This window comes from Vigna angularis, chromosome 5, assembly GCF_016808095.1.
Source record: "Vigna angularis cultivar LongXiaoDou No.4 chromosome 5, ASM1680809v1, whole genome shotgun sequence".
In the NCBI taxonomy this organism is placed as follows: Eukaryota; Viridiplantae; Streptophyta; class Magnoliopsida; order Fabales; family Fabaceae; genus Vigna; species Vigna angularis.
Window position 1 is genome coordinate 35,316,359 of NC_068974.1, and position 24,252 is coordinate 35,340,610.

Here is a 24,252-nt window from a genome sequence, read left to right on the forward strand (position 1 = left end):
GAATTTGTAATACTTTATAGCTACTGATATAGTCAGCTCTACAACAATTTTTAACGATCAGCTAAGGTCACGGTGCCATCCGATGGATAGGCATGAAGAATCACAGTTGACACTTTTCACCAAGTAAACCCCACAAAGGAAAAAAAGTCTTAAAGAAAAGCAAAATTTTGGTGCAGTGAAAAAGCTCGATATTAAAAGGGCTCGAGTTCAGAGATTTATATTAAATCATTTAAAAATTAATTTGCAGCATTTTCTCAATGAAAGAAAGTATCAGTTAAAAATAGTCACCATGAAGTATCACATATACGTCCAATCAGAAAATTACATATGCACAATTAGAAAGTAACCATGTTAAACGGACATCAATAAGCAGATTGACAATTGAAGGCACTTGAGCTTAAATGGTACGTTTTGTGGAGGGTGGACTCATAACGAATATATTACACAGTGGTCAGTGAAATAATGCTATTCATTATTCTTGATATGCTATAAAATATAAACAGCATTAGATTTGCCAGTTTATTTTATTTGGTATGAACTGAAAAGGAGTATTAGTACGTATATCATCCGTGTGTATCATCCCGTTGGAAGATTTGAGCTCGGTTAAATCATATTTCTTTCATTGATTGGGTGGAGAAGCGGAAAGGGAATGTCAGCTTCAAACTACATCACCAGTGAAAAATCCTTTTCAAGACATGTAGTACAACTTGCAACACCATGTTTGAAAACTGTGAGCGCTACAATCTTCCATCAAGTAATCTTTCTGTTGTCAACCATCAGTTTATAGAGAGCAAATCCACCTCGATGACAGCCAGGCATCCTAGAAGTCATATTTTCTACTTCAACCTGAGATTAAAAATCAGAGTCATGCTTCAAAGACTAAAAGATTGGGGTTGTAAATATAGGACTTAAATTTAGAAACAGTAGACTAGCTACTAAGAATAAAATATCAGGCATTTTTGTTCCAACAGATCCCATTATAAGCTAGAGGAAGAAATATCACTAGCATTTAGTGCTAAATATGTAGCTATGTCATTATCATCATTTTATCATGCTACAGCTGCAAGGGGCTTCGTCTGAAGTCTGAACCCACAATCATTTTGATGGGCCTTCTGTCGCACAAGAAAAAAAAATAATGGACATGCTCGTGTCTCTTACTAATGCCACTAACGAAATAGTGCAAATGTTCTTAAATGGAAACAGCCAAAAAATAAAGTGAAAATAATCACATAATTATTACTAAGAACGGGTTTCATGCCAACAAAATAAGAACAAGTTTTAGATTCACCATTGGAACAGCATATAGCTGAGTCGATTCATAGCCATCTTGTGCGCTAGAATAAAACTGCTGAACTTCCTTTGAATCAAGACTACATTTGATAAAGAAAAATGCAGCCGGTCTTACATTCAAATTCCTGCGAGATATACCAATGAACGTGGGGATGCTCTACATGACAAACGATCAAAATTAGATACTGAATCTTTTAATACCCATTCAACCCCATTTTAAAAGAAAAAGGAAACAGAAGATAAAGATTAGCAAAGCATCTGGAATTTTATCTGCAATCAATACACACAGAAAAGGTGTATCGAAAAACCCTAAACATAAAAGTCACAAAGTCTACCAAAGCTAGCATATTGGGAGGCTTTGAAGTTCACTAACTTATAAAGGTAAAAGACATGCATATTGTGTTGTCACTGTCATCTTGAAGTAGGAATTATTAAACTTACAAGGGATGAGGCTGGCACTCCAATTTCTTCAACTACTTCACGAACTATGCTATCAAACATCTCCTGTGAAACCTTTATGTTAAGAGATTCTGCCAACTCCTTGACATATTGATGAGATGTTATATCAATTTCTTGAGGCTGTCAATCATTAGTAAAGAAAAGTCAATGTATAGCAAAGTCTACACAGAATTTTTATCAACAAGAAAAATTACGTGCTTCTATTCACTAATGAATTAATCATTTAATAGAAGACAATACAATTCAGTAAAAAAGTGCGGAAAACAAGATAGTAAAGCAAAAGAGGAGCAGATATCATGACAAATAAATGCATCACACAGAAAAATCAAATCAAAGATTATTTTAGAACTAACTGTCCGTTCCAGATTTAATATAGAAAAAAATGTACTATAGCATCAAAAGGATTTAACACGTTCATTTCACCATTTAATACCTCAGGATGGCCTCCAGGGAAAACAAAATGTCCAGGAAATTCACCAACATTATTACTTCGTTGTAATACAAGTATTTTATTGTCTTTTGTTTCCACCACTGCACCATTTCCTAGTGGGCTTGAGGTGTGCTGACAAAGAACGGAATCATCTGGGGAGAAGGATGTAGGTAAAAGATTATGACAAATAAATCAATACCACTTCAGCAGCAAAGAAATGATGAAATAGGAGGAGGCAGAACCAGAAGGAACATAACAGCTTTGCAATTTTGGTCTATATAATTACATCCATCATTGTTTAATAATATTTAACCAAAGAGATGAAATCAAACAATCAATACATACAAACCTAGGATGAAACTACATGTCTGTACAGTGTTTGATAAAAGCTGTGTAAACTTTGTGACTTTGACCCTGAAAAGCCATGGATAAAAAACAAATATACAGAGAATCTGAACTATGACATAAGTACATTCTTTTCCTACAACTAATCATAAATGGACTTCTCTATCTTCCATCTGTGACTAGTAAGTTATTTCTTAATGAACACAATCAACTCATGAAACAACTAATGTGTCATACATGATCTACCCTTTTCAATTTTTTCCAATTAAAAATGGAACACAACAAATGAAAAGAAGGCACAAACGAGGAAGGAGTTATGATTTAAATGAAGATTATGGTTCCTAAAGGAATGTTGTGGAAGAAGTTAGATATCTAATACTAACAGTTACGGAAATGGATAGTTATATGGTGATGACATGCTCAAGTTCCCAATACATAATGATTAAAGGATCCAGTTATATGTCCTCTACTTGGGAATGTAGAGAAGAATGAGAATCATATTTTCAGACATAAAGGGAAACTCCACAGTACCCAAGCAGAAAAACAGAAGAGAGACGTCCTACTGCCGCCTTAGATTTTCATGACTCAACTTTGATCCCCTTCCCCTTTCTTCCATCCTGATAATTTTATGGGAATCAAAGCAGATTCATTTTGAAAGTCAGGTGTCACATTGCCTAAGTTCAGGAGCTAACAGTGCAAGGTCATAGGGAACAACAAAATAACATTATTAGAGTTAACAGGGTGAAAAATTGTAATGATTTTACCTTCTGATGGGACCAGGAACCTTTCCCATAAAGGACTTAAATTTGTCCCCACAAAAGTCCTGAAGCAAGTTTAAAATAATTAGTAAATAGAGGGAACTAGAACTGAGGCAAAAATACAGGAGAGAACAGCAGTAAGATTCAACTGTGTGCTTAAAGCATGCATTGCAGAGATATCCTCCAACAGTTTAAGACAAAGAATAAAGATAACTAACTGTACAGCGTATAACATGTCAACGGCCACAATGTATACTATGAAATTTTCTCAGCAAAAATCACTGCTATATAGAAATTTAATTTGGAAAATGCACAAGTTTCCGACTAATTTACCAAATACGATAAACTATTCTCAACCTATCAACAATAAAGGCATATTACAGTCATGAATATGAACAATGACAAAGATACATTAAGATCATTAAAGTATCCTAATGAAAGCTGAAACTATAAATAATTTTTAGTTCAAGATTATAGAATCATTATAATCCCATCAAGATCACTACTCATGCTAATCAGAAAACATACATTTAAAAGAGGAGCGCTGAGGTCACACCTATAATCCGTCAAACCCAGGTGAAGGCATAAACGAGGTTCATGGTTGGATACATCTCCTGCGTCCAGAAGACAGCCTCCATACTGTGTTAATTGCAACAGAAAAAGATATAACGCACTATAAGGGATAGTCCTTGACAAATTCAGACGACAAGGCCTCAAACTTCACTCTAGCTACAATAACACCTCTCAGATGCATGACATTACATGAAAACAATAAAGGACTAAAATGAAGAGATTGAAGTCATTACATTATATCGTGGAATATACACATGGATTAATAAACATGCCATGACTCCATGGGCCACATTTTCCTTCATATAGCACCATCGATTATTAAACATTAAAGCTTCTATCGTTCAACTGATTCATACCATAACAGTATTAAGATACCAAATACTCTCAGAACACGGGGCCATCAACCAGGCAAATACACATTAACAAGAACCAAAAAAACCGTATAATACAACAGTAATTAGTTAATATCTTCAGAAGTTTATCAACGGAATCAAACTTAATATAATTATATGTTAATATCACTAGCACGTACGGTTATTAATTACCAATGTCAAGTGTTATGACTTCAATTTTGGTGAATTAATTTGAGAGAAGGTAAGAGTATCTCATTACCCTAAACTTCTTTCCATTGAACAGTGAATTGTTCTTCAGACTCCTCTGCTCCCATATCTACGCAACGGAAACAGAAGATAAGCGTAAGAGGAAACGATAGCACAAGAAATCGAACGTAAACGAATGCGATCCACCTCGGAAATTGTGTTCTCCAAGCTGACGTCGGAGTGGAGGATGCGGTCGTAGGCGTCGCTGAAGTCCACGGAAATCTTCAAAAACAGAAAATGTTGGTTAGCGAGAGGCGTTTGAGGGGAATGGTGAGGGTTGAGAGTGTAATGAACCTGTGAAGGCGAAAGGCCAGAAGGAGTCGACACAAGAACCGTGAAGGAAGAAGGGTTCACGGTGGTGGCATCTTTCTCCATCGCAACGTCGACGATTACCTTTTACCGAATTTCGAACTCCGACCCCGGCTTCGTCAAGAGCTATAGGGCCTACTGAAAGGTAGCATTGAGTTCTAATGGCCTTTACTTCATGCACCCCCTCAATTTCTTCGGGCACCCCTCAAAGTTTAAAATGACCGTTTTACCTTTTCGGGAAATTGATTTCTAAATTATATTATTTAGAAACTTTTCAGAAAAAACTTTTTAAAGTTTACAAAACAATATTTTTGAAACAAAAATTTCAGAATATAATTTTTGAAACATATAAAATATATTTTGAAATAATTTTTTTAATTTTTTCGAACTTATAAAATATCTTCTAAAATAAATATTTCAGAAAATTCATATATAAAATGTCATATGAGATGTGTTCAAAAAAAAGCTTTCCAAAACGCACAAAATATATTTTGAAATTAATTATTTTATTTTTTATACTTTTTTTTTTTTGCATTTTCTCTCTTCTTCTTCGTGAGTCCTCATTTGCATCTTCTTCCTTTACAGCAGTGGTGTGGGTGGTGGTAATATGGTGGTGTGGTACAACAGTGAAGGGTGTTGTTGAAGCAGTTTTAATTTGGGCTGCTATTGGGTTTAAGCTCAATTGCAAACCATTATAGTTATTACATAAAGCGATCCGAACCTGTTTCAGTTCTTGTTTTCCTTCACTTCACAAATTTAAAAAATGTTGGTGAGGCGTTTCTCAGTGAAATCGCCGTTGAATTGCGCTCTTCCCTCAACCGTATTTCCACACTGGTTTTCAAGCTCCAATGAAAACGATGACGTACAAAAAGTGTTCGGCATACTCAGCAGCACCTCCACGCCGGAGCAACTGAAACAATCCCTGAAATCAAGCGGTGTTTTCCTCTCCAATGAATTGATCGATCAAGTTCTCAAGAGGGTTCGCTTCAGCCATGGGAACCCCTCCCAAACGCTTGAGTTTTTTCGTTACACCGGAAGAAGGAAAGGGTTTTACCACACTGCGTTTTCCCTCGACACCATGCTCTACATTCTTGGAAGAAGCCGCATGTTTGGTCACGTTTGGGACCTCTTAGTCGAATGCCGTCGAAAAGACCAAACGGCCATAACGGCTCGCACCGTTATGGTCGTGTTGGCCAGAATTGCCAAAGTGTGTTCAGTTCGACAAACGGTGGACTCGTTTAGAAAGTTCAGGAAGCTGGTGACTGAGTTTGATACTAATTGTTTCAATGCTCTGTTGAGAACGCTGTGTCAGGAGAAGAGCATGACTGATGCTAGAAACGTTTACCATAGTTTGAAGCATCAGTTTCGCCCTAATTTACAGACTTTTAACATTCTTCTTTCCGGGTGGAAGACCCCTGAGGATGCTGAGGGGTTCTTGAAGGAGATGAAGGAAATGGGGGTGACACCTGATGTTGTTACATACAATAGTTTGGTGGATGTTTACTGCAAGGGGAGGGAAATTGAGAAGGCGTATAAGGTGCTTGAGGAAATGCGTGAACAGGATTTGTCGCCGGATGTGATCACGTATACATGTATCATTGGTGGGTTAGGGTTGATTGGGCAGCCTGATAAAGCCAGAGATGTTTTGAAGGAGATGAAGGAGTATGGGTGTTACCCTGATGCTGCAGCCTACAATGCTGCCATCAGGAATTTCTGCATTGCAAAGAGGCTTGGTGATGCTTATGGTTTGGTGGAGGAGATGGTGAGCAAGGGTTTGAGTCCGAATGCAACTACTTACAATTTGTTCTTTAGGGTATTTTACTGGTCCAATGATTTGCATAACTCTTGGACCATGTACAATAGGATGATGGTTGAGGGGTGCCTTCCGAATACGCAGTCTTGTATGTTCTTGATAAGGTTGTTTAGAAAGTATGAGAAGGTGGATATGGCGCTGCAGTTATGGGGGAACATGGTGGAAAAGGGTTTTGGGTCGTATACCTTGGTTTCTGACGTGCTGTTTGACTTGCTTTGTGATATGGGGAAGTTGGAAGAAGCAGAGAAGTGCTTCTTGGAGATGATTGAAAAGGGGCAGAAACCGAGTAATGTGTCGTTTAGAAGAATTAAGGTTCTCATGGAACTAGCGAATAGACACGAGGCCCTTGAGAGCTTGACGCAGAAAATATCCATATTTGGGGGACCACTCCAATTGCATCAAAGTTCAATGAGCAAAACTGAGACACCGGATTCTCTCTTTACTAATAGTTAGAACTGATTGTGGCAAAATGTAAGGAAGATCAAGCGTCTTAAATCTGTTACAGAAGTGGTTGGAACATTCAATTATGCCTTTTAATATTAGTTTGAGACGTTTGCGATAAGAGAGTTGAACAGTTATTTACGTGGAGTCAGAATAGCAAAGATTACACATTCTATGTACCGCAAGGTTATTGGCTCCATTGAGCGTTTTGAAAGACGCAGTTAGTGGCACTGAAGGGGTGAACTGTGTGCATTGTTGACAAAGCAGAACCATGCTGGTGAAACGATGTTTTATGTTGTTACCGAATGTGGTTATGTTGATATGGTTAGGGAGATGATTCCATATTATGGATCTTGCTGGTGTTGGAATTAAGTCAAGGAATGGTTTTAATGCACTTCACACTGCTTCCAAACAAGGCGATTTAGTTATGCCTTCAATATGACTTTCTATACTTGTTCTTTTGTGGCGTTTGATCTTCCGAGGGAATCTCAATTTGTTTGTTTTCAGATTCATTGATTTTTTTTCTAGCTCGTCCAGTAATCAATGCTCCAATAGTGTAGGTTTTGGATACCTTTAGTTCTATAGTCTGGACTATTTAAACCAAACCAATTAATAATTCTTAGATGCACTGATTGTAAGATCGGGAAAACTTGGCATTTTAAAGTGATATTGTAACAGGGCTTATGTTTATTTAATAAGAAAAGTCATGTTTTTTAGAAGTGATGTGTAACTCGGTGAGAGCTCCTTCTTGAACTGGTGGTCTTGTGTTCAAAACCTGAAGTTTGTGGTGCATGTTATAATCAAATGAATCTTGATAGCTTAATGGTTGATATGATTGTATGACACTTAAGGTAAAGGGGTTTCAACCTATGATATGGACCTAGGAGGGTTTTAAGCTTTGTTTCGTCAGTTTTTTTTATGCATCAGATAAACTAGGTACTTTGAACCTAGACTAGAGTGTGCCGTGAGAGAGTTGGTGGCTGAGAAAAAAAGGGGCTGGTGTGTGGACTGTTTCTGTGCAAGGACAAAGGCTGGGAGAAGCTATAGGCTGGTGCTGTGAACTTGTCCGTGAGAGGAAGAAAAGCTAGGATAAACCAATGTAAGGGATGCTAAACTGGTCTTAATTCTGGAAAATTGAGAATGCTGGTTCTGAATTGGCTTTGCTGTTCCTGTTTTACTGCACTGGCTTGAACTGATGTATGTTCACATGTTGTTTGATTGGATGCATCATTCCCCTATTGTTGATGTCAAAATTGGGGTGATCACATGATAAATTAGTTGAACTTGAATTGCTGACGTGAACTGAGCATACACTGCTTGAAATACTATGAAATATATGGTTAGGCAATTATTTCTTGGAATGAAAACTGAGAGCAGGGGCAGCAGCCAGGTTTGTACCAAATCCCTAGTATAGTAGACTTCAATCTGTTTTCTGTGTAATAGAAATTGGCCTGAGATGTTTGGTTTAAGGAGTGATTTCACGTGCCTGCTGGTCCTAATTCTGGAAAGGTTTTGATTGACTGCCTTGATGCAGAATTAATGTAGGGTGCGTTAGGTTTGAGGGGTGCTTTAGTTGCTATATTGTAATATTGCTTGCAGTCAATACAGGATCAATTCACTGTTTTATTGAAATAAAATTCTAGTTTGATAACTATATGAATCCAAATTAGTTGAATAGTCTAAGCATGCCTTGAAGTATGGTCGTGGCTTGTGTGTGTCAGTTTTGAGTTTATAATAATTGGAGGATAGTCTTAAATATTTTATTGAACGAAAACTGGCCTAGGTGCTTCTGTTTCCTCTTTGCCTAATTGGTTGAATGATAATTGCATGTGTTGAGGGCTGGAATGAAGGGAATTGAGGTGAGTATTGGTGCAGGGCAGTAGCTGACCGTTGTCTCGTTGGAGGTGTTTTAGTGCAAGTTTGGGGTTTAGATAGAATCATGGACTGGTGAGGGGTTAGTGCAGAGTTTCTGGTCCATGTTTGGTCTGTCTTAGTGCCAATCAGCTGTCAGGAACATGGTTACTGGCCTAACTGGGAAACTTTTAGTGGTAGTGAGTTAGGTACATGGTTTTGAGAGTGAACCGTGAGCTAGGTGGGGGAATTAAGGTCAGATGCAGCAGCTGGTTTAGGGGGTCTGCAGGAGAAAAACTGGTCCTCGTATTACCAATTTAGTCCTTTCTGTGAGTGGTCCAGTATTGGTTCTATAGCCTCCCAAAACTGTCTTAGTAGCAGTAGAATAGGTAGTGTGGTGAGCATTTCTGGTTTGTTCCCGCAGCTTCCATTATTGTCTAGAGTAGCACCAAAAGTGGTTCAAAGTGGTAAGTGTTTCAGGCTTGTTGTTGTAGTGTTAATTCTGGCCAGGTTAGCATTAAAGATGGTCCAATATAGTTAGTTTCCAGAGGTGAATTATGCAGTTTTGAAACTGTCCAGATTAGCTTTAGAATGGTTAATTATAGGGAGTAGTTCAGGGGCTGGTCTGCAGTGTTAAATTTAGTCAGTTTGGCACTTGTAGCAGTCCAATATGGTAAGCAGTATAGGTCTGTGGTTGCAGTGTTTAAAATTGTCCAGATTAGCATTATTCTGGTTCAATTAAGTGAGCTTTCCAGTGCTGTTTCAACGTTTTTAGCTATCCATTTTAGCACCAAAATGTGGTCCAAGATGGTCATGTTCAAGGCCTGTTACTACAACGTTTTTTCTGTCCAGTTTAGGTTTAACTAGGATATATCTAGGAGGACTAGTGGTTTCTGACTTTGTGCGTGATGGCTACCAAGTGTTTGAATGAATCTGAACTGTTTGGGCAATTGCAGGTGCTGTTTTAGTTTATATTGGCTGTCAAATATTCTTTGAATAACTCCAAGCTGTCATGTGAGTTTTTGAGGCTGATTTGTGTGCTCTAGGCAGCCGAATTACTAGAGTGGACCGAGACATTCACAGTTTTTGTTACCCCTGTATTGTTCTTTGGATTTAATTTCAAGACAAAAATGAACTTGCTGAACAGTTTCTGTTAGAGATTCAGGTAAGAAATCTAGCTCACTCACACTCTTACGCTCACAGAAACAAACACCACATAGTATGGGATGAATAATGGGTGTGTATTCACAAGAAAGAAACAAGAATACAGAATAGTCCAGGAGCTTAACCTCCTTCACCAGGTGCTATGACCGGTCAACAAATCAACAAATGTCTAACTAACTAACTGATACAACAAAGAGGTCCTTATATAGGCCTCTTTCCCAAACCCACTTAGCTGACTAGCAGTTAAGTCCTCTGTTTTCCCTTTCTTCTCTCATAGACCCTCCATTCTCTAACAGTTTCCTTTTAAATGTGTGCTTTGATTAGTTCGTTTATTTTAAATGTGTGCTGAACTATAGGCTGGTTTTGTCGAAGTCACGTGAAGACTTTGTATATATAAAACCAAAAGTTCAAGGTTATATACTCACTCCCTTTGTTCTTCCTTACACTACCTAGCATAGCCTCTTCAACCAAAACAAGGAAATGGAGGGAGATCAAAGGTTGTTGATCAAAGAGCGAACATCAACATCAGAAGAGGAATCATCACTGGTGAAGAGGGTGCGGAATGAGAGCAAGTTGATGTGGATAGTGGCAGCACCAGCCATATTCACTAGGTTCTCCACCTTCAGTATCAATGTTATAAGCCAGGCTTTTGTTGGTCATATTGGTTCAAGAGAAGTCGCCACTTTTGCTCTTGTTTTCACTGTTCTCATAAGCTTTGTCAATGGTATTCTGGTACGTTTCTGGTCTGTCCCACTAATTATCTATTTTTCTGCATGAATATTTACTTCATAGCATAATCACTCTGTTGGTTTTGAATGAGAGAACAAAAAGTGTTAAAATGTTAACTAATTGTATATACTATTTATTGGGATTATACTCTTAAGTGTTCTTTATAATTATCTGATGTTTATTATTAAGAACCATCTTTTATTTTTAGATAAATTCTAAGAAAAGATGGATTAGACAAAAGTTAAATAAAATTAAAACAATAAAATAGTATTAATTACCTCCTTTTTCTTCCTGTGTCAATAGATTTTTATTATATAATGATTCTAAGAAAGACAGACATCTGGCCTGTCTTGTGTTTCATGAATGAGTAAATTAAGGATTTCTTGACTTTTGTTTTTGGTTATGAATATTGGTTTTATAACAGTGAATTTAACCATTAGTGAGTCAGGAGTTGTAACGAAAACAAGTAGATCAATGATTGAAATGGAATTATAGTAAAAGTTGAAGCTGAAGACCTGCTATGACTATATTCAAATATTCACAACGTGTTTTCCGCAACAGTAGTATTGGGCAGATTTTGTATGTGTATTTAGATATAGTTGTCAATAATAGCACCAAATAGCAGCACTTGGCAGAATCACGCTACAGAGTGGCTGAAGCATGCCTGATGAGTACAGTGTCTTTTTCGTTTGTTATCATTATTGTTTGTATTTGGTGGTGTGCTTCTGAAAGAAGATGGAGAACTTAGCATCAACAGTTTTCAATGTTTAACTTGTATATTCATTCTACCTAATATAGCTAAATCTACGTGTTCTAGTTAAATTGATCTGGTCTTATCAGATGCATTGAGCGTTGGTTTAGAATTTTGTTACTGCAGTATAATTGGGAAAAATTAGTATAGTTTAAACACTGGGAGACAGTTTATTACCATTCCTTGTGATTCAGTTTAAGTAGGTGATGATCACAGTATCACGGTATTAATGATAAACTCACAGTGCTATTAATACCGTATCACAGTATGATATGCTTTCATCATGTTTCTTTTTTTATTTTATCTAAAGATTCCTAGAGGTTTTCAAACCCCCTTATTCGACACTAACAGTTTTCTGTTCGATACAAAACACAAGCAAACATGAGTGTAATTCAATTTAAAATTAGTACAGTTCAGTTTAATTTATATTATAGTTTATTGTAGTTCGATATAATTTAGTACAGTTTGATAGAATAAAAAATAGTTCAATTCAGTTTGTCTGAATTACTTTTTGTTTAGTTCAAAAGAAACTATTTTTTAGTTCACTACAAGTTTTAATAGTTAATTACAGTTCAATCAATTTTGCTCACCTCTACTTATCAATTATGTTTAATATCTGTCTGTATTTTTACTTTCAAGTGAACAAGACCAAGAACTAAAACTATCTTGTTGGCAGAGGTCTCCATTCATACCGCAAAATTATAGAGAACCGTTTTTGTTTGTACAGTGTAATTATCTTTAACTATTGTTTCTTAAAGTTGTATGTAAAAGAATAGAATGGTCAATTTCCTTGCACTATTGTTGGATAATTTTGTTGTCATATCATACTATACTAAAAACTACATTTCAGTTTTTTTAAAGGAAAAATCTTATTGCATTTTTCTTTTTGTTTCTTTCAAATTAGCTCAAAATCTACAACAATGTGGTCCAGCATAAAATGAAGATTCATCTCATGAAAAGTTAGATTGGATAAACTGTGAAAGGTTGTTTGATCATTTTCATTACAGGATAAGACGATACAGATATATACAGATATAGTTGATATAGACACACAGCTTGAACATTGCTATAAAATATTTAAATTGGCAATCATGATTATATTTAAAATTATTTATAAAAATGTTAGTGAAATATAATAATGTTTAAACTAGGGTTGGGCATAATTCAATAAACTGTACTAAAATTACAGCTAACCATATTATATTATACTTGAAAAAACTAAATTGGTTTTCACCAAAAACTAATTAAACTATTCTATAATCCAGTTAAAAGAAATTGAATCGTTAACTGTGAACACAGATTTTTCCCTAGTGAGAGAAATGCGAAGAGAGTTCCATGGTTCCTTCGCGAAGATGCACTAGGAGGCTCGATTCAATGGACCAACTTCCAAGCTTCTCCCTCGCTTCCGTTTCCTCATGTTCCTCCCCCTTCCTTCCCTCTACTTTCTCTTTTCAAACCCTAGCCCTTTGGATTTCTTCTCCGCTTGCTCAACAACACTATTGATTTCCCTCAACCTGTTGCTCTTCACTCGATTGTTCCCTGCCAAATTTTCATCATTGTCTTCTTCTTCCTCTTCTACTCACCCTGTGGTGTGGTCCATTGGGTCGAACCCTAAGCAAGTGAAGAGCACAAGTTGGGGACATTGGGTTCAAGTTTACAGCAATGGGGATGTGTACGAGGGTGAATTCCAAAAGGGAAAGTGTTGGGGAAGTGGGGTTTATCACTGTCACATGAGTGGGAGGTATGAGGGGGATTGGGTTGATGGGAAGTATGATGGGTGTGGGTGGAAACATGGGCAAGGGGGAGCAGGTATAGAGGGCAGTATAGGGAAGGTTTGAGGCATGAAATGGGGATCTATAGGTTCTACTGTGGTGATGTATATGGTGGTGAATGGGTCTAATGGGCAGTGTCATGGGTTTGGAGTCCACACTTGCTATGATGGGAGCCGCCATGTTGGGGGGTTCAAATGGGGTGTCAAACATGGACACGGAGAGTACCATTTCAGGTTTGTTTTTGCTTTTCAATTTACAATTTGTACAAATGCTCTGGTTATCTTGTTGGAACTTGTTGAACATTATTTCTAAAATCATGATTTGTTGGGAAACTTCTATCTTCATCTGATTCAAGCCTATTTTTATTTTCTTTTGATGAAAACATCGGTGTTTCCATAGCCAAAGTTTAGAAATATGTTCATTTGGCCAGGAAAGCATTACTATATCCAATGTCTCAATGCTTCAATTATGACTTCTTAAATTTACCATATTATGTGAGGAGATATTTACCTCTGCTGGTCATTATGATTATAGGCCCCTTTTTTATATAAAGTTTCAGTTTTACAACAATGACCATTCAAATTGTCAACAGCGTGTATTAGACACAAAAGTTTTTGATTTATGAGGTTTTACATTCTCTATCTTATTTTACAGATTTACAGGTATATTGATTTGGATTTACTGTGCTTTACGAGTTGGAACTCATAATGCCAAAGTTTTGTTGCTCTAGTTAACACTGTAGTTCAATCAGTTGTTTCTATTACTGTCAAAAGCTAAATGGGTTGTTTTAGTTTCTCACTAACCACGATTCAACAATTTAATCAATTATTGATGATTAAAGCACAGCCTGTTTGTAAGCATGTGTAGTAGATCAAAGTTTTTGGGCTACTTTTCTTGTGGACAATTACATGATCTCCTTGAAGATTATGAATTTGCTACCTGTACTTGCTGATGTTAATTAGTCAAGTATATTATGTCTCAACCAATTTTACGTCCTGCTATAAGATACTTGAGAAATTACGTGGAATACTGGCTTTGTTACTCCGTAACATTGGAATTGCATTTGAAAATTTCTCAGCTACTATATCAGTATATAAGAATATTATAACTCTAACTCTGTCTAACTTCTTTAACCTTGCAACATTAATAATTGAAACTCACTATTGAATTTGATCCACGTTTCCAGACTGTATAATTTCCCTATTCTTAACCACTTCTCATTTTTTAACATGAATCAAAGAACAATATCATTGGAAGGTGTACAAGGCTGTGATGGTAATTAATGAAATCTTTAGTTCACTGCATATATTGAATGCATCACAATAGAACAATTGTGATGGGAAGTCTTGGAAATGTCTTTACACTCTCATTTTATGTGTATCGCAGAAATGGGGACAAATACGCTAAATGTTTTGCCGACAAGATGCATGGTCACTATTCTGAATTAAAAAAATGTGTATTTCAAAAATAATTATTTAGAGTTGAAAATTCTACATAGTTTATAAATTGGCAGAACATAAACAATTTCTTAAACATCTTAATATTGTATCAAAATAGTGATATACAATCATTCTTAAAAATCATTGTATCTATGACTGTCGCATGTACAATTAGTTAGTTAGAAAGAACAAATAAATTAGAGAATTTAAAATATATAAAAACAACTAAAACTTAAAGGTGAAAAATAATCACTTTTGAATGTTATTTGAAAGAGAGATGAGACAAAAAAAGAGTAAAGTCAAATGTTTGGGTTAAACACATCCAGTAAGGTTTTCGATTATATTTTAGTTTAGAAAATTAAATACTATATATATATATATATAATATGAATTTAGTAATAATTCTATGTTAATTTTAAAATCTAATAAATAGTAAATTGAGTAAATTTTATGAGTGATAATTTTAATAAAAAATATATTTAAAATATTTATTTACTTTCAATTGTTTTAGAAAAAAATTGAGTATTATGGGTATAGAAAAATTAAGAATCATTTCTGACTTGTTGATTAGTTATTGTGTTGTGATTTAAATGTTATGTGAGAAATATAGAAGAAAGAGTAATGATCATCTTTGTAAAAAGAGAATATTAAATTATTTAATAATAAATTATAAATAAATATGAAACCTAACATTGATATTCTTGTACTGATGATATCTTAGCATATCTTTTTATTATTTGCTCATATTTGGGTTTGCATTGCAAAAAATTGCTTTAGTACTTTTTTTTTTGTTTCTTTTCTTAGTGCCATATTTACGAATTTGGAAATTTCACTCTGATACTCGTCATATTTACGAGAATTTGGAAACTACACTTTGATACTCTTCATATATCTACGAGAATTTGGAAATTGCACTCTAATACTCTGATACTCTTGATATGCTCACTCTGTTTTCTTCCCAACCATCATCCAACTCATTCTTTTTCTCATTTGGGTTTTGCCGTTCCTACGTCCTTGGAGAATACAAGAAAAAATATGTTCTTTTGTTTTGTTTCGTTTTTTTTCTGTTGTTTGAAAAGTTGCTCACAGGACTCGAAGTAAGAAACCTTGGGTGGTCGGTGGTGATTTGACAATGGGTCAGAAAAGAACAAAGGTGGATGAAGTGATTTGCTTGGGAGAAAATTTGGAAGACAAAGGGGCTGCAAGAGAGAAATTTTGCATTTGCGTCTAGGGCTTCATGTTCATCACTAGATGATATGAAGAATGGTTTCGTGTATTTGGGAGAGCTGAGGATGATCCTGATCCAAGAGGTGGTTGACCTCGAAGGCCATGATGGGCTGAAGTGAGGATTGAGTGTTACGAAACCAAGGATTTTTAGGTTAAGGAGGAAGAGAGGGATGAGGAAAGTGAAGGGTGTTTTGTAGCATCTATGAAAGGTGATAAAGGTGAGAAACCTGTTGCAGCTTTGATGAAAGATTAACCTGTTGAGAAATCTGAGTCAGATATGCTGTGGGAAGAAATGGAGATGTTGCTTCAATCTGAAAAAATTGGAGTCCAGGTAAATTTCAGACCAAACAAAAACTGTAATGTAATATTAGTTCTTGTCATTAGATTTTAAGAATTCTTAAATTTGAAGTTACTCACTAACTTAACTTTGTGTGCTCGATAAGGTGATAATATCTATCTGCTCTGTCTGATTTGCTTCATCTGCAGAAATATAGAACAGGATATACAATCATTTAAACACTTTATCGTACATCCATTAAATATACGTTACGAAAGAAAACTCAAATGCTAAATTATACTCAGCATCATGATTCAATGAAAAATAAAAATATCATCCTTTATGCCTAGGTTCACATGTGGAAAGTAACTACTCTTAATGGGGTAGTTAAAATTTATTTAATAGATTAAAAGAAGTGGAAAATATTTTCTACAAACAATCGTCAAAAGTTCAAAGGAACTTACAAACGGTGGTGTGATATATTTAATTTCAGTTTCAATCCAACCACATCATTTGCAGTATATCCATATTTCCTCATTAAAAATGGTGTCATGTTTGCATTGAGTGACTGGATTTTCTTCGATTTCTCTTGCTTCATCTATCTCTATATTATCACCCTACCGATCACACAAAGTTAGAGGGGCGTTGCTCCCTCCACCCCCACGTGCTTTTCCCTCCACCTCCCCAATTTTATATAATTCTAATTATGTCCTAACCCAATTTTATATAATTCCAATTATGTCCTAAAGTAAAATTTTTTTACTTTTCATTTACTGCCCTACACCTACCAACCTTTCATTTCCATCTCTCACTTCTCACTTCCGTAACCTCTCCAACTTCTCCATTTTTCTCCATTTCTTCTTTCTTCTTTGTTTTTGGTTTTTGTAGAAGATCGTTTGGTGTGGAGCAAAACTGGTGCAGAGGAATAGCGTGTGCGGAGGAACAACAGCGTGGAAGAGCAGATCTGCGTTCCAGGTTCGTTCTTTCAACCCTTCTCTGTCGACGATGTTACTGTGCACGAAAGGCTAAAACGGATGTGGGACATCCGTTTGCCTTCGACGGATGTCCGACTTCCGTCGACGGATGTGGGATATCCGTTGAAGGCTAATCGGATATCCCACATCCGTTTCGGTTGTGCTGCATTTTTTTTATTTTTTTAATTGTTTTTAAATTATTATAACTGAAATATATATTTATATATTTGATATATTTATTGTTAAATGTTTTTAAATTTTCTTTTGACTTAGATTATTATTTGAATATTTTATAAAAAAATTTATTTGTAGTTTGTAAATAAATTGATTAAGAATTAGATACGAAAACTTTTATATATTTAAATTATTTTTATTTCTTAAAATAAATATTATCAATTTAATTTATTTAATATTAGTAAATTTGTATTTGTATTTATTTTATTTATAGTAAATTTGTATTTGTAATAATAATTAATTTAATAATAATTAAATGAAAATGTATTTAAATATATTATTTTAATTAATTAGCTAATTGTTTCTTTTATTTAATTTTTTTTGTAAGTTAATAAATTAATTATTATTAGTTTAATTTATTTTGAATTGCATTTTTTATAGTTTATTAATGATATTTGAAACAATAATTTATTTTAATTTTTGAAATTAAATAAACAAATTATTGTTAGAAATGGCAAGAACACGTGGTGCATCTTTTAATTCTCGAGGAGAGAGTTCTCGAGGAGAGAGTTCGTCGCAGGGCGAAGCTCGAAGAAGACCTACCGTTTCTGCTCGTAGAAGTCGGGCAGCTCCTATCCAGCATGACCCCATAATTGAGGAGCGAGTCGTTGAGGAACAAACATATGAGGCGTATGAGACTCATGGAGAGGAGAATGCATTTGAGGCCCCTAACGATGATGACGATGAGGAGGAGCATGCAGATGTTCATGACATACAAGAGGATGTCGCTGGATTTCCTGGAGGTCCACACGATCATTCATTGCTGACGCACTATGTTCAGCATGTAGCTTATGCTATTTCCCAAGGCCGGGTGAGTGCAAAAATAAAATTTATTTTATTATTTTTTTAATAGAAAATTTATTAAATATTGATGTGTAGGATCGAGGGGACACACTGAAGTTGATCTCCCACGGAAAAAAAGTAAATAAGTTAGGACCATGCCACGAGGGAATTCAAGACATTCTGTTGAATTCCAGTTTGATGCCTCTTACAGGGATTTGTTATGATTACGTTGATAAGGGGTTACTCCTCGGATTCATAGAGAGGTGGCATTTTGAGACCAGTAGTTTCCATCTCCCTATAGGGGAGATGTCGATTACTCTTGATGACGTCTCGACATTACTTCACCTGCCCGTGATGGGGCAAATGTGTGATTTGGAGGAGTTGGAGTTTGAGGAGGCTCGTACAGCCCTTGTGCAACTACTCGGCGTTGATGGTGGCACAGCAGGTTCTGAGATGGAGGACGCACGTGGTCCGAAAGTCAGACTCAGCTGGCTTAGAGAGATATATGTTCAGAGGTGTGAGTCGCAGCATTGGGACTATGCTGCTAGAGCATATTTGTTGCATCTAGTAGGATGCACAATTTTTGCAAATAAGAGTGCCAGTTCTATACGCGTGTCTTACTTATTGTTATTTAGAGACGTACACGCGTGTGGCAGATATGCCTGGGGTGTTGCTGCACTCGCCTATTTGTACGACCAGCTCGGGGATGCGAGTCTCGCCTCCACGAAGCAGATGGCTGGATATTTGACTCTATTTCAGGTACAGTTATAACTTTGACATTTATTTCATGTATTTATTTCCATGTTCGAAGATGGATGAAATTTAATTGAATAATTATTTTTTAGAGTTGGATATACGAACATTTCCCTAGTATGGGGAGGAGGCGGTTGGTAGCTTCTTACGATGACACCACACCACGTGCCATGAGGTGGCAGAGCCCTAGGCAGAGTTCCACTCTCACAGAGATTCGATCACAGTTGGATGCGCTGACATACAGTGGAGTTGTATGGCATCCGTATGAGGGGCATCGGGGCATTCGGCCATTCTTCGGCATCTGTATGTATTCTGGATGGATTCGGATTGGTGACACCCTTTGTCGTCATTTGCCTGAGCGTGTGCTGAGGCAATTTGGGTTTCAGCAAGACATTCCACGATCACCGACTACGGTTCCAGATGCAGATGTAGTGGCCATTGATCATATGTGGTTGCACTTCAGAGCTCACGTTGTGAGTAATGTCAGACATGCAGCATCCCCTTCTGACTGTGTTGATGGGTACATTCAGTGGTTCAGGAGGGTTTCGCATCCTTATATTATTGTTGCTGCAGATGACGCGCGACCGGCTCTTGCACCTAGGCAACGCCCCGATGTTCCACGGGAGGCACGACCCCATCGTAGATCGTCTCCACCTTCACCATCTGGCGCCGTGGTATATTATTTTTCATTGCTTATATTATTAAATTTTGATCACCTTGTTTATTTAATTGTTTGATATAATTATAATGCAGGCTAGATTTAGGCGAATGGCGAGAATGTTACAGTCCTTGATATCGTGTCATCATGTCACCGAGGGTATTGTTGCACATCAGGTGTCAGTGGACCTGCTTCAGATTGCTAATGAAGGCATCGACGAATATTCCACCACTAGGAGAGAGCAGAGGCATGTGCGTGGTAGACGGTCGACGTCTAATTGATGGGACTTTATATTTCCTTTTTCTGATTATGTATTACAGGACTTTCTATTATCTTTGTATTTGTAATAGACATTTATAATTTCTTATAATTTCAATGTTTTCATTTTGAGTTACATGTTCTTTTATATTGGTTATATAGATGATCAAATATTTATATGTTTAAGTGGATAAAAATAAGAACTTAATTAACAACAAGTAATATAAATATGATCATATATAAATAAATACTACATAAATATCACGAATAATAAAAATATAATTGTCATGAATACTGACAATAAGTACTTAAATAACAAAATATAATAGTGTATTTCTACATATCTTCATACATAATATAAATATCATGAATCACCTAAGTCAACATAAGATGTTGTTATGTCCATCAACTGTTCAAATGCGTGCATCCTACTAGTATAAATAGATGACCATGCTCGTGCCTCAGGATAACAGTGGGTTGAGGACATGATATTCACCGTGGGCAACGGACAACCTTCTTGTAGCTTAACCTACATTATACAAATAACAAAATATAATTGAGTGATAAGTAATTTTAAAATAAATTCATAACAAAATGGACTTACCTGCACAAAATGACATCTATGAACATGTCCTATACAAATTAAGCGATGTTGAGTGATATCAGAAGGTGGTGTGGAACGTAGTGGAAAGATAGTATAATTTTGAGAGTATGACAAACACACTAAGATAACGTTATATCGGTTAGCAATTGCATAACCAATGTCTGGTAATGTCATCCACTTGCTCGTGTTAGCCTGTTATGAATAAAAGTTGTTAGAAAAAACCATGTAATAAAGAAACTACATAAAACGGGAAACACTTACCGCGGACAGTGACTGCACCAACAAAGAGGACCTCAGTTCTTCTAGTCTATCATAGCCTCCTACTAGGCTTGCATATTCATCACGCCAAGCACTGAGTTCTTTGTACAACTCATTCCTCACAACGGGCCATGAATCTTCTCCGAGTCCCAACAACGCAGCAATGCATCTATACCCACAGTGACCATCAGCCACAACATCAACAACGTCCACAATGAAGGGGTGAGTAGTAGAATGAAACTGGTCTATCATTGGAACTCTCCTTTTCTTCATTGCTTTTGGCTTTGATTGTAATTTACTTCTCACAGATGAAGATTCTATGGTTGAATGAAAGGCGTCCACATACTTAAAATATGATGGATCCCGCGTAGTAGACCTTTCACTTCGTTTAACTTTACTTTTTTGTGCACCCTTTGTCTTGACTTTATGTAATGGAGGGACCATTGATGTCAATGTAGGACAAACAATCTCAAGTAACTTCTGCTTGATGGTGACTTTACCGCCAATGTCAACCTCATTGAATCGTTCTTCTACTTGTTTCAACTCATCTTTAATGGATAACTGAGGCTTAGTTTCATTTAATTCAACATTTGAGAAATGCAATCTTCGCCACATGATATGAAATTCACCTAATGGGATCATCCTAGGATCATATCGTGCTAATTCACATGCACATGGGACACCAAATGTACGTCTCAATACGCATCCACACTTTGAGGAGTCCAATCCTATCTGGTGCACTATTTTCAATTCCTTAGCAATGAGATCCAATGCATATCGAGACACACGCCCAATAAGTTCTCTATATATGTAGCCTTTAAAATAGTCACTCCTGAGCAACAAACTACTTTCAAATGACGCCTTAATCTTGTTGTGTTGTAAGATAATGACGTTATGAATACTATCCCAACAATAACACAAATCACTCATACTATTGGCCAGAACTTTCTTCAGGCTCCAATGAGCAGATTCAGCCCTGAAACAAAAAAAAAAACTTCAACAAGTACAAATAAATATTTATCTACAAAACAAATAAATAAAATAACATTACAACATACCTATTTGTGGTTGTGTTCCCTAAATGCATTACTTTGTTCGTCCAGAACTTTACAAAGTATGTGCTGTACGGAATAATCCAATTCTGATTAACATATTCAAAGAACAAAGGCCATGATCTGCTTGCGTATTCAAAACCATTCACATACTCAGCAAACAAGCTTTCATCAGCACAATCCATCACATTTTCCCATGCATCCATCAACACTTCCCAAACCTCAGTAGAATGAACTAACATTTTGCATTTAGCTTTAACATTTTTAAGGATGTGGAACCGACATAACATCTGATATGACTCAGGGAATACACTTGATATGGCATTCATCAAAGCCAAGTCTCGGTCAGTCACAATAACTTTAGGACCACCCTCAGATGTTAAAAATAAACCTTTCAGCTTTTCCAAAGCCCATGTGAAATTACTCTGCCTTTCAGTAGACAAGAAAGCAAATGCTGCTGAGAAGGTTAACCCTGTAGACGTCATACCCACAATCTCAAGCAACGGAAGTCTATATCTATTTGTTTTATATGTGGAATCCATCATAAATACAACATTAAATGAGTTTAACAATTTCACCGCATCAGGATGTGTCCAAAACAAGTCAGTAACAACCTTTGAATCATCAACACACCTACTCCAGTGAATGTACTTATCCCGATCCAACAACATCATAAGTTGTTGTAGTTCAGTTCTGGACCCTCTTAATGATCGTTTATACGCATGCCTTGCGTTGTAGATTTGTTTAATCGTTGTCACATTTCGATCATTATTTTGTTTGAGTGTTAATAAAATATTTGCAGGTGTAACTTTACTCTTTGTCATATCAACCAGTAATGACTTCTCACTCGTATTTAACCTGCCAGCGTAAGGGTGACCCACTAAAGTTTCAGCCAACTCATGGTTGTGATGTCCACACATCACCTTCAACACCCATCCGGCCCCATTTGAACATGGTTTACCCTTTAATCTAAACGGACATTCACATTTACGAGTGCCGTATACACTAGCCACTGCATCAGCTTTGTATTTCCTATATTTTCCTCCTCTTTCACATCCAAGCTTGACATACGTTTTTCTTCCCCGTACACCAGTAGCTATGTCAGATCTTACTATTACCACAACAAATCCTAAATCAAAAGCCATCCCTCTTACCCATTGAATTAAGTGGTCCCGTGAATGAAATATTTCATTTGTTGTAAATCTATGGTTTAATAGCCAATTTAGTCCTCACTTTGGTTGAAAAATCTCAATTTAGTCCCTCGTTATAAAAGTGTTTTGAATTAGTCCTAACTTTTAAAATAGTGGGTCAGATTGGTCCTTTCTGTTAAATATAAGTTAACAAAATTAATGGATGATGATGTGACACAACTTAAAGCTAACGAGGGACCAATCTAACACATCAGCTTTAAGCTGTGTCACATCATCATCCATTAATTTCGTTAACTTATATTTAACGAAAGGGACCAATCTGACCCACTATTTTAAAAGTTAGGACTAATGCAAAACACTTTTATAACGAGGGACTAAATTGAGATTTTTCAATCAAAGTGGGGACTAAATTGGCTATTAAACCTAAATCTATTTGTTAAATCTCTCTCTACAACTTTGCTAATTGATGAAGACAAATCAGATTTCAAACTACAACCAATCTGAGAATCCATATGAAGATATTCATCCATTTTAAATAATAATCACCTACAAAATTATAATGACCTTTATTAACATAATTAATAATTAATCAAACAAATATAAAAATATTAATATAATTAAATTATATATTTGATATAAATAGAGTAATAAATAATTTTTTATATAATTATCAAATTATTAAAGAATTAAAGATACAAAAATCATCTATAACAAATTCATATTTTAACAAAATTATTAGGTTTAAAAACTAACCATATATAACATTTAAAATTATAAATTTAAATATAAATTACTGTAAATAAAATAAACAAATAAAATAAAAACGAAACGTAAAACGAAACTGCCTCTGGACGGATGACATCCTTCAACGGATGTCAACATCCGTTTAAGGCAAAACGGATGTCGACATCCGTTTCGCCTTAAACGGATGTTGACATCCGTTGAAGGATGTCATCCGTCCAGAGGCAGTTTCCTTTTATGTTTCGATTTTATTTTACTGCGTTTTGCGGCTCATGCAACGATTATAGGCTTCGATATTAAAAGGATTATTGGAAGTATGGGAAGGGTTTAGGGTTTAGGATTATAGGAAGGATTATGACTACGTACCTGGAGAGGAACCACGACAAGGACACTACACCACAAACGCACTGTACCACGTACTGCACCGAGAACAAGAGGAAGATTGCTTGATAATTCTTTTCACGATCACCAAACTTTGCAGAAAAATATTTTACTCATACAAGGAACTACGTAGGTTATCAGTGAAATATGTTATAAATGAATAAAATTAAAAAATAAT

At 36.0% G+C, this 24,252-nt stretch overlaps 6 protein-coding genes across 6 annotated transcripts; 3 read left to right on the forward strand and 3 right to left on the reverse strand.

Annotated features, from left to right (window-relative positions):
• Nucleotides 1–274: 274 nt before the first annotated feature.
• On the reverse strand, nt 275–4,901 carry LOC108339618 (nudix hydrolase 9). The gene is made up of 9 exons (XM_017576780.2): nt 4,749–4,901; nt 4,602–4,676; nt 4,468–4,524; nt 3,839–3,921; nt 3,289–3,347; nt 2,183–2,331; nt 1,732–1,869; nt 1,289–1,447; nt 275–846 (listed from the first exon to the last, which is right to left on the reverse strand). The coding sequence occupies exons 1-9, from the start codon at nt 4,827–4,829 to the stop codon at nt 751–753; spliced, it is 897 nt and encodes a 298-aa protein (XP_017432269.1). The 5' UTR covers nt 4,830–4,901; the 3' UTR covers nt 275–750.
• A 381-nt stretch (nt 4,902–5,282) lies between these two features.
• LOC108338806 (putative pentatricopeptide repeat-containing protein At1g02420) lies at nt 5,283–7,736 on the forward strand. The gene has a single exon (XM_017575835.2). The coding sequence runs from the start codon at nt 5,527–5,529 to the stop codon at nt 7,027–7,029; it is 1,503 nt and encodes a 500-aa protein (XP_017431324.1). The 5' UTR covers nt 5,283–5,526; the 3' UTR covers nt 7,030–7,736.
• Nucleotides 7,737–10,512: 2,776 nt separating this feature from the next.
• Nucleotides 10,513–14,014, forward strand: LOC128193358 (uncharacterized). The gene is made up of 4 exons (XM_052878255.1): nt 10,513–10,764; nt 12,874–13,321; nt 13,373–13,517; nt 13,939–14,014. The coding sequence occupies exons 1-4, from the start codon at nt 10,513–10,515 to the stop codon at nt 14,012–14,014; spliced, it is 921 nt and encodes a 306-aa protein (XP_052734215.1).
• LOC108339731 (protein MAINTENANCE OF MERISTEMS-like) lies at nt 13,383–20,023 on the forward strand. The gene is made up of 7 exons (XM_052877452.1): nt 13,383–13,517; nt 15,813–16,281; nt 17,116–17,202; nt 17,885–18,246; nt 18,315–18,977; nt 19,064–19,645; nt 19,725–20,023. The coding sequence occupies exons 4-7, from the start codon at nt 17,887–17,889 to the stop codon at nt 19,908–19,910; spliced, it is 1,791 nt and encodes a 596-aa protein (XP_052733412.1). The 5' UTR covers nt 13,383–13,517; nt 15,813–16,281; nt 17,116–17,202; nt 17,885–17,886; the 3' UTR covers nt 19,911–20,023.
• Nucleotides 20,024–20,106: 83 nt separating this feature from the next.
• On the reverse strand, nt 20,107–21,064 carry LOC128196755 (uncharacterized). Its single transcript, XM_052878302.1, has 3 exons — nt 20,753–21,064; nt 20,492–20,683; nt 20,107–20,416 (listed from the first exon to the last, which is right to left on the reverse strand). Exons 1-3 carry the CDS (start codon nt 21,020–21,022, stop codon nt 20,252–20,254), a joined length of 627 nt encoding a protein of 208 aa, XP_052734262.1. The 5' UTR covers nt 21,023–21,064; the 3' UTR covers nt 20,107–20,251.
• Nucleotides 21,045–23,494, reverse strand: LOC128196735 (PKS-NRPS hybrid synthetase cheA-like). Its single transcript, XM_052878256.1, has 3 exons — nt 21,808–23,494; nt 21,117–21,725; nt 21,045–21,066 (listed from the first exon to the last, which is right to left on the reverse strand). Exons 1-3 carry the CDS (start codon nt 22,944–22,946, stop codon nt 21,045–21,047), a joined length of 1,770 nt encoding a protein of 589 aa, XP_052734216.1. The 5' UTR covers nt 22,947–23,494.
• Nucleotides 23,495–24,252: the final 758 nt, after the last annotated feature.

What these genes read in the sequence shown, in the direction of transcription:
- LOC108339618 (XM_017576780.2), bottom strand. Translation starts at nt 4,829, where the DNA reads ATGGAGAAAGATGCCACCACCGTGAACCCTTCTTCCTTCACGGTTCTT. An exon ending in TGGAGAACACAATTTCCGAG is followed by an intron (nt 4,525 to 4,601) that starts GTGGATCGCATT and finishes TCCGTTGCGTAG; the next exon opens with ATATGGGAGCAGAGGAGTCT. An exon ending in TCAATGGAAAGAAGTTTAGG is followed by an intron (nt 3,922 to 4,467) that starts GTAATGAGATAC and finishes CAATTAACACAG; the next exon opens with TATGGAGGCTGTCTTCTGGA.
- LOC108338806 (XM_017575835.2), top strand. Translation starts at nt 5,527, where the DNA reads ATGTTGGTGAGGCGTTTCTCAGTGAAATCGCCGTTGAATTGCGCTCTT.
- LOC128193358 (XM_052878255.1), top strand. Translation starts at nt 10,513, where the DNA reads ATGGAGGGAGATCAAAGGTTGTTGATCAAAGAGCGAACATCAACATCA. An exon ending in ACATGGGCAAGGGGGAGCAG is followed by an intron (nt 13,322 to 13,372) that starts GTATAGAGGGCA and finishes GGGGATCTATAG; the next exon opens with GTTCTACTGTGGTGATGTAT. An exon ending in CACGGAGAGTACCATTTCAG is followed by an intron (nt 13,518 to 13,938) that starts GTTTGTTTTTGC and finishes CTTATTTTACAG; the next exon opens with ATTTACAGGTATATTGATTT.
- LOC108339731 (XM_052877452.1), top strand. Translation starts at nt 17,887, where the DNA reads ATGGCAAGAACACGTGGTGCATCTTTTAATTCTCGAGGAGAGAGTTCT. An exon ending in GATATTTGACTCTATTTCAG is followed by an intron (nt 18,978 to 19,063) that starts GTACAGTTATAA and finishes ATTATTTTTTAG; the next exon opens with AGTTGGATATACGAACATTT. An exon ending in CTTCACCATCTGGCGCCGTG is followed by an intron (nt 19,646 to 19,724) that starts GTATATTATTTT and finishes ATTATAATGCAG; the next exon opens with GCTAGATTTAGGCGAATGGC.
- LOC128196755 (XM_052878302.1), bottom strand. Translation starts at nt 21,022, where the DNA reads ATGAAGAAAAGGAGAGTTCCAATGATAGACCAGTTTCATTCTACTACT. An exon ending in TGGTGCAGTCACTGTCCGCG is followed by an intron (nt 20,684 to 20,752) that starts GTAAGTGTTTCC and finishes TATTCATAACAG; the next exon opens with GCTAACACGAGCAAGTGGAT. An exon ending in ATAGATGTCATTTTGTGCAG is followed by an intron (nt 20,417 to 20,491) that starts GTAAGTCCATTT and finishes TGTATAATGTAG; the next exon opens with GTTAAGCTACAAGAAGGTTG.
- LOC128196735 (XM_052878256.1), bottom strand. Translation starts at nt 22,946, where the DNA reads ATGGCTTTTGATTTAGGATTTGTTGTGGTAATAGTAAGATCTGACATA. An exon ending in GGGAACACAACCACAAATAG is followed by an intron (nt 21,726 to 21,807) that starts GTATGTTGTAAT and finishes TTTTTGTTTCAG; the next exon opens with GGCTGAATCTGCTCATTGGA. An exon ending in CGAAGTGAAAGGTCTACTAC is followed by an intron (nt 21,067 to 21,116) that starts GCGGGATCCATC and finishes ATTCAACCATAG; the next exon opens with AATCTTCATCTGTGAGAAGT.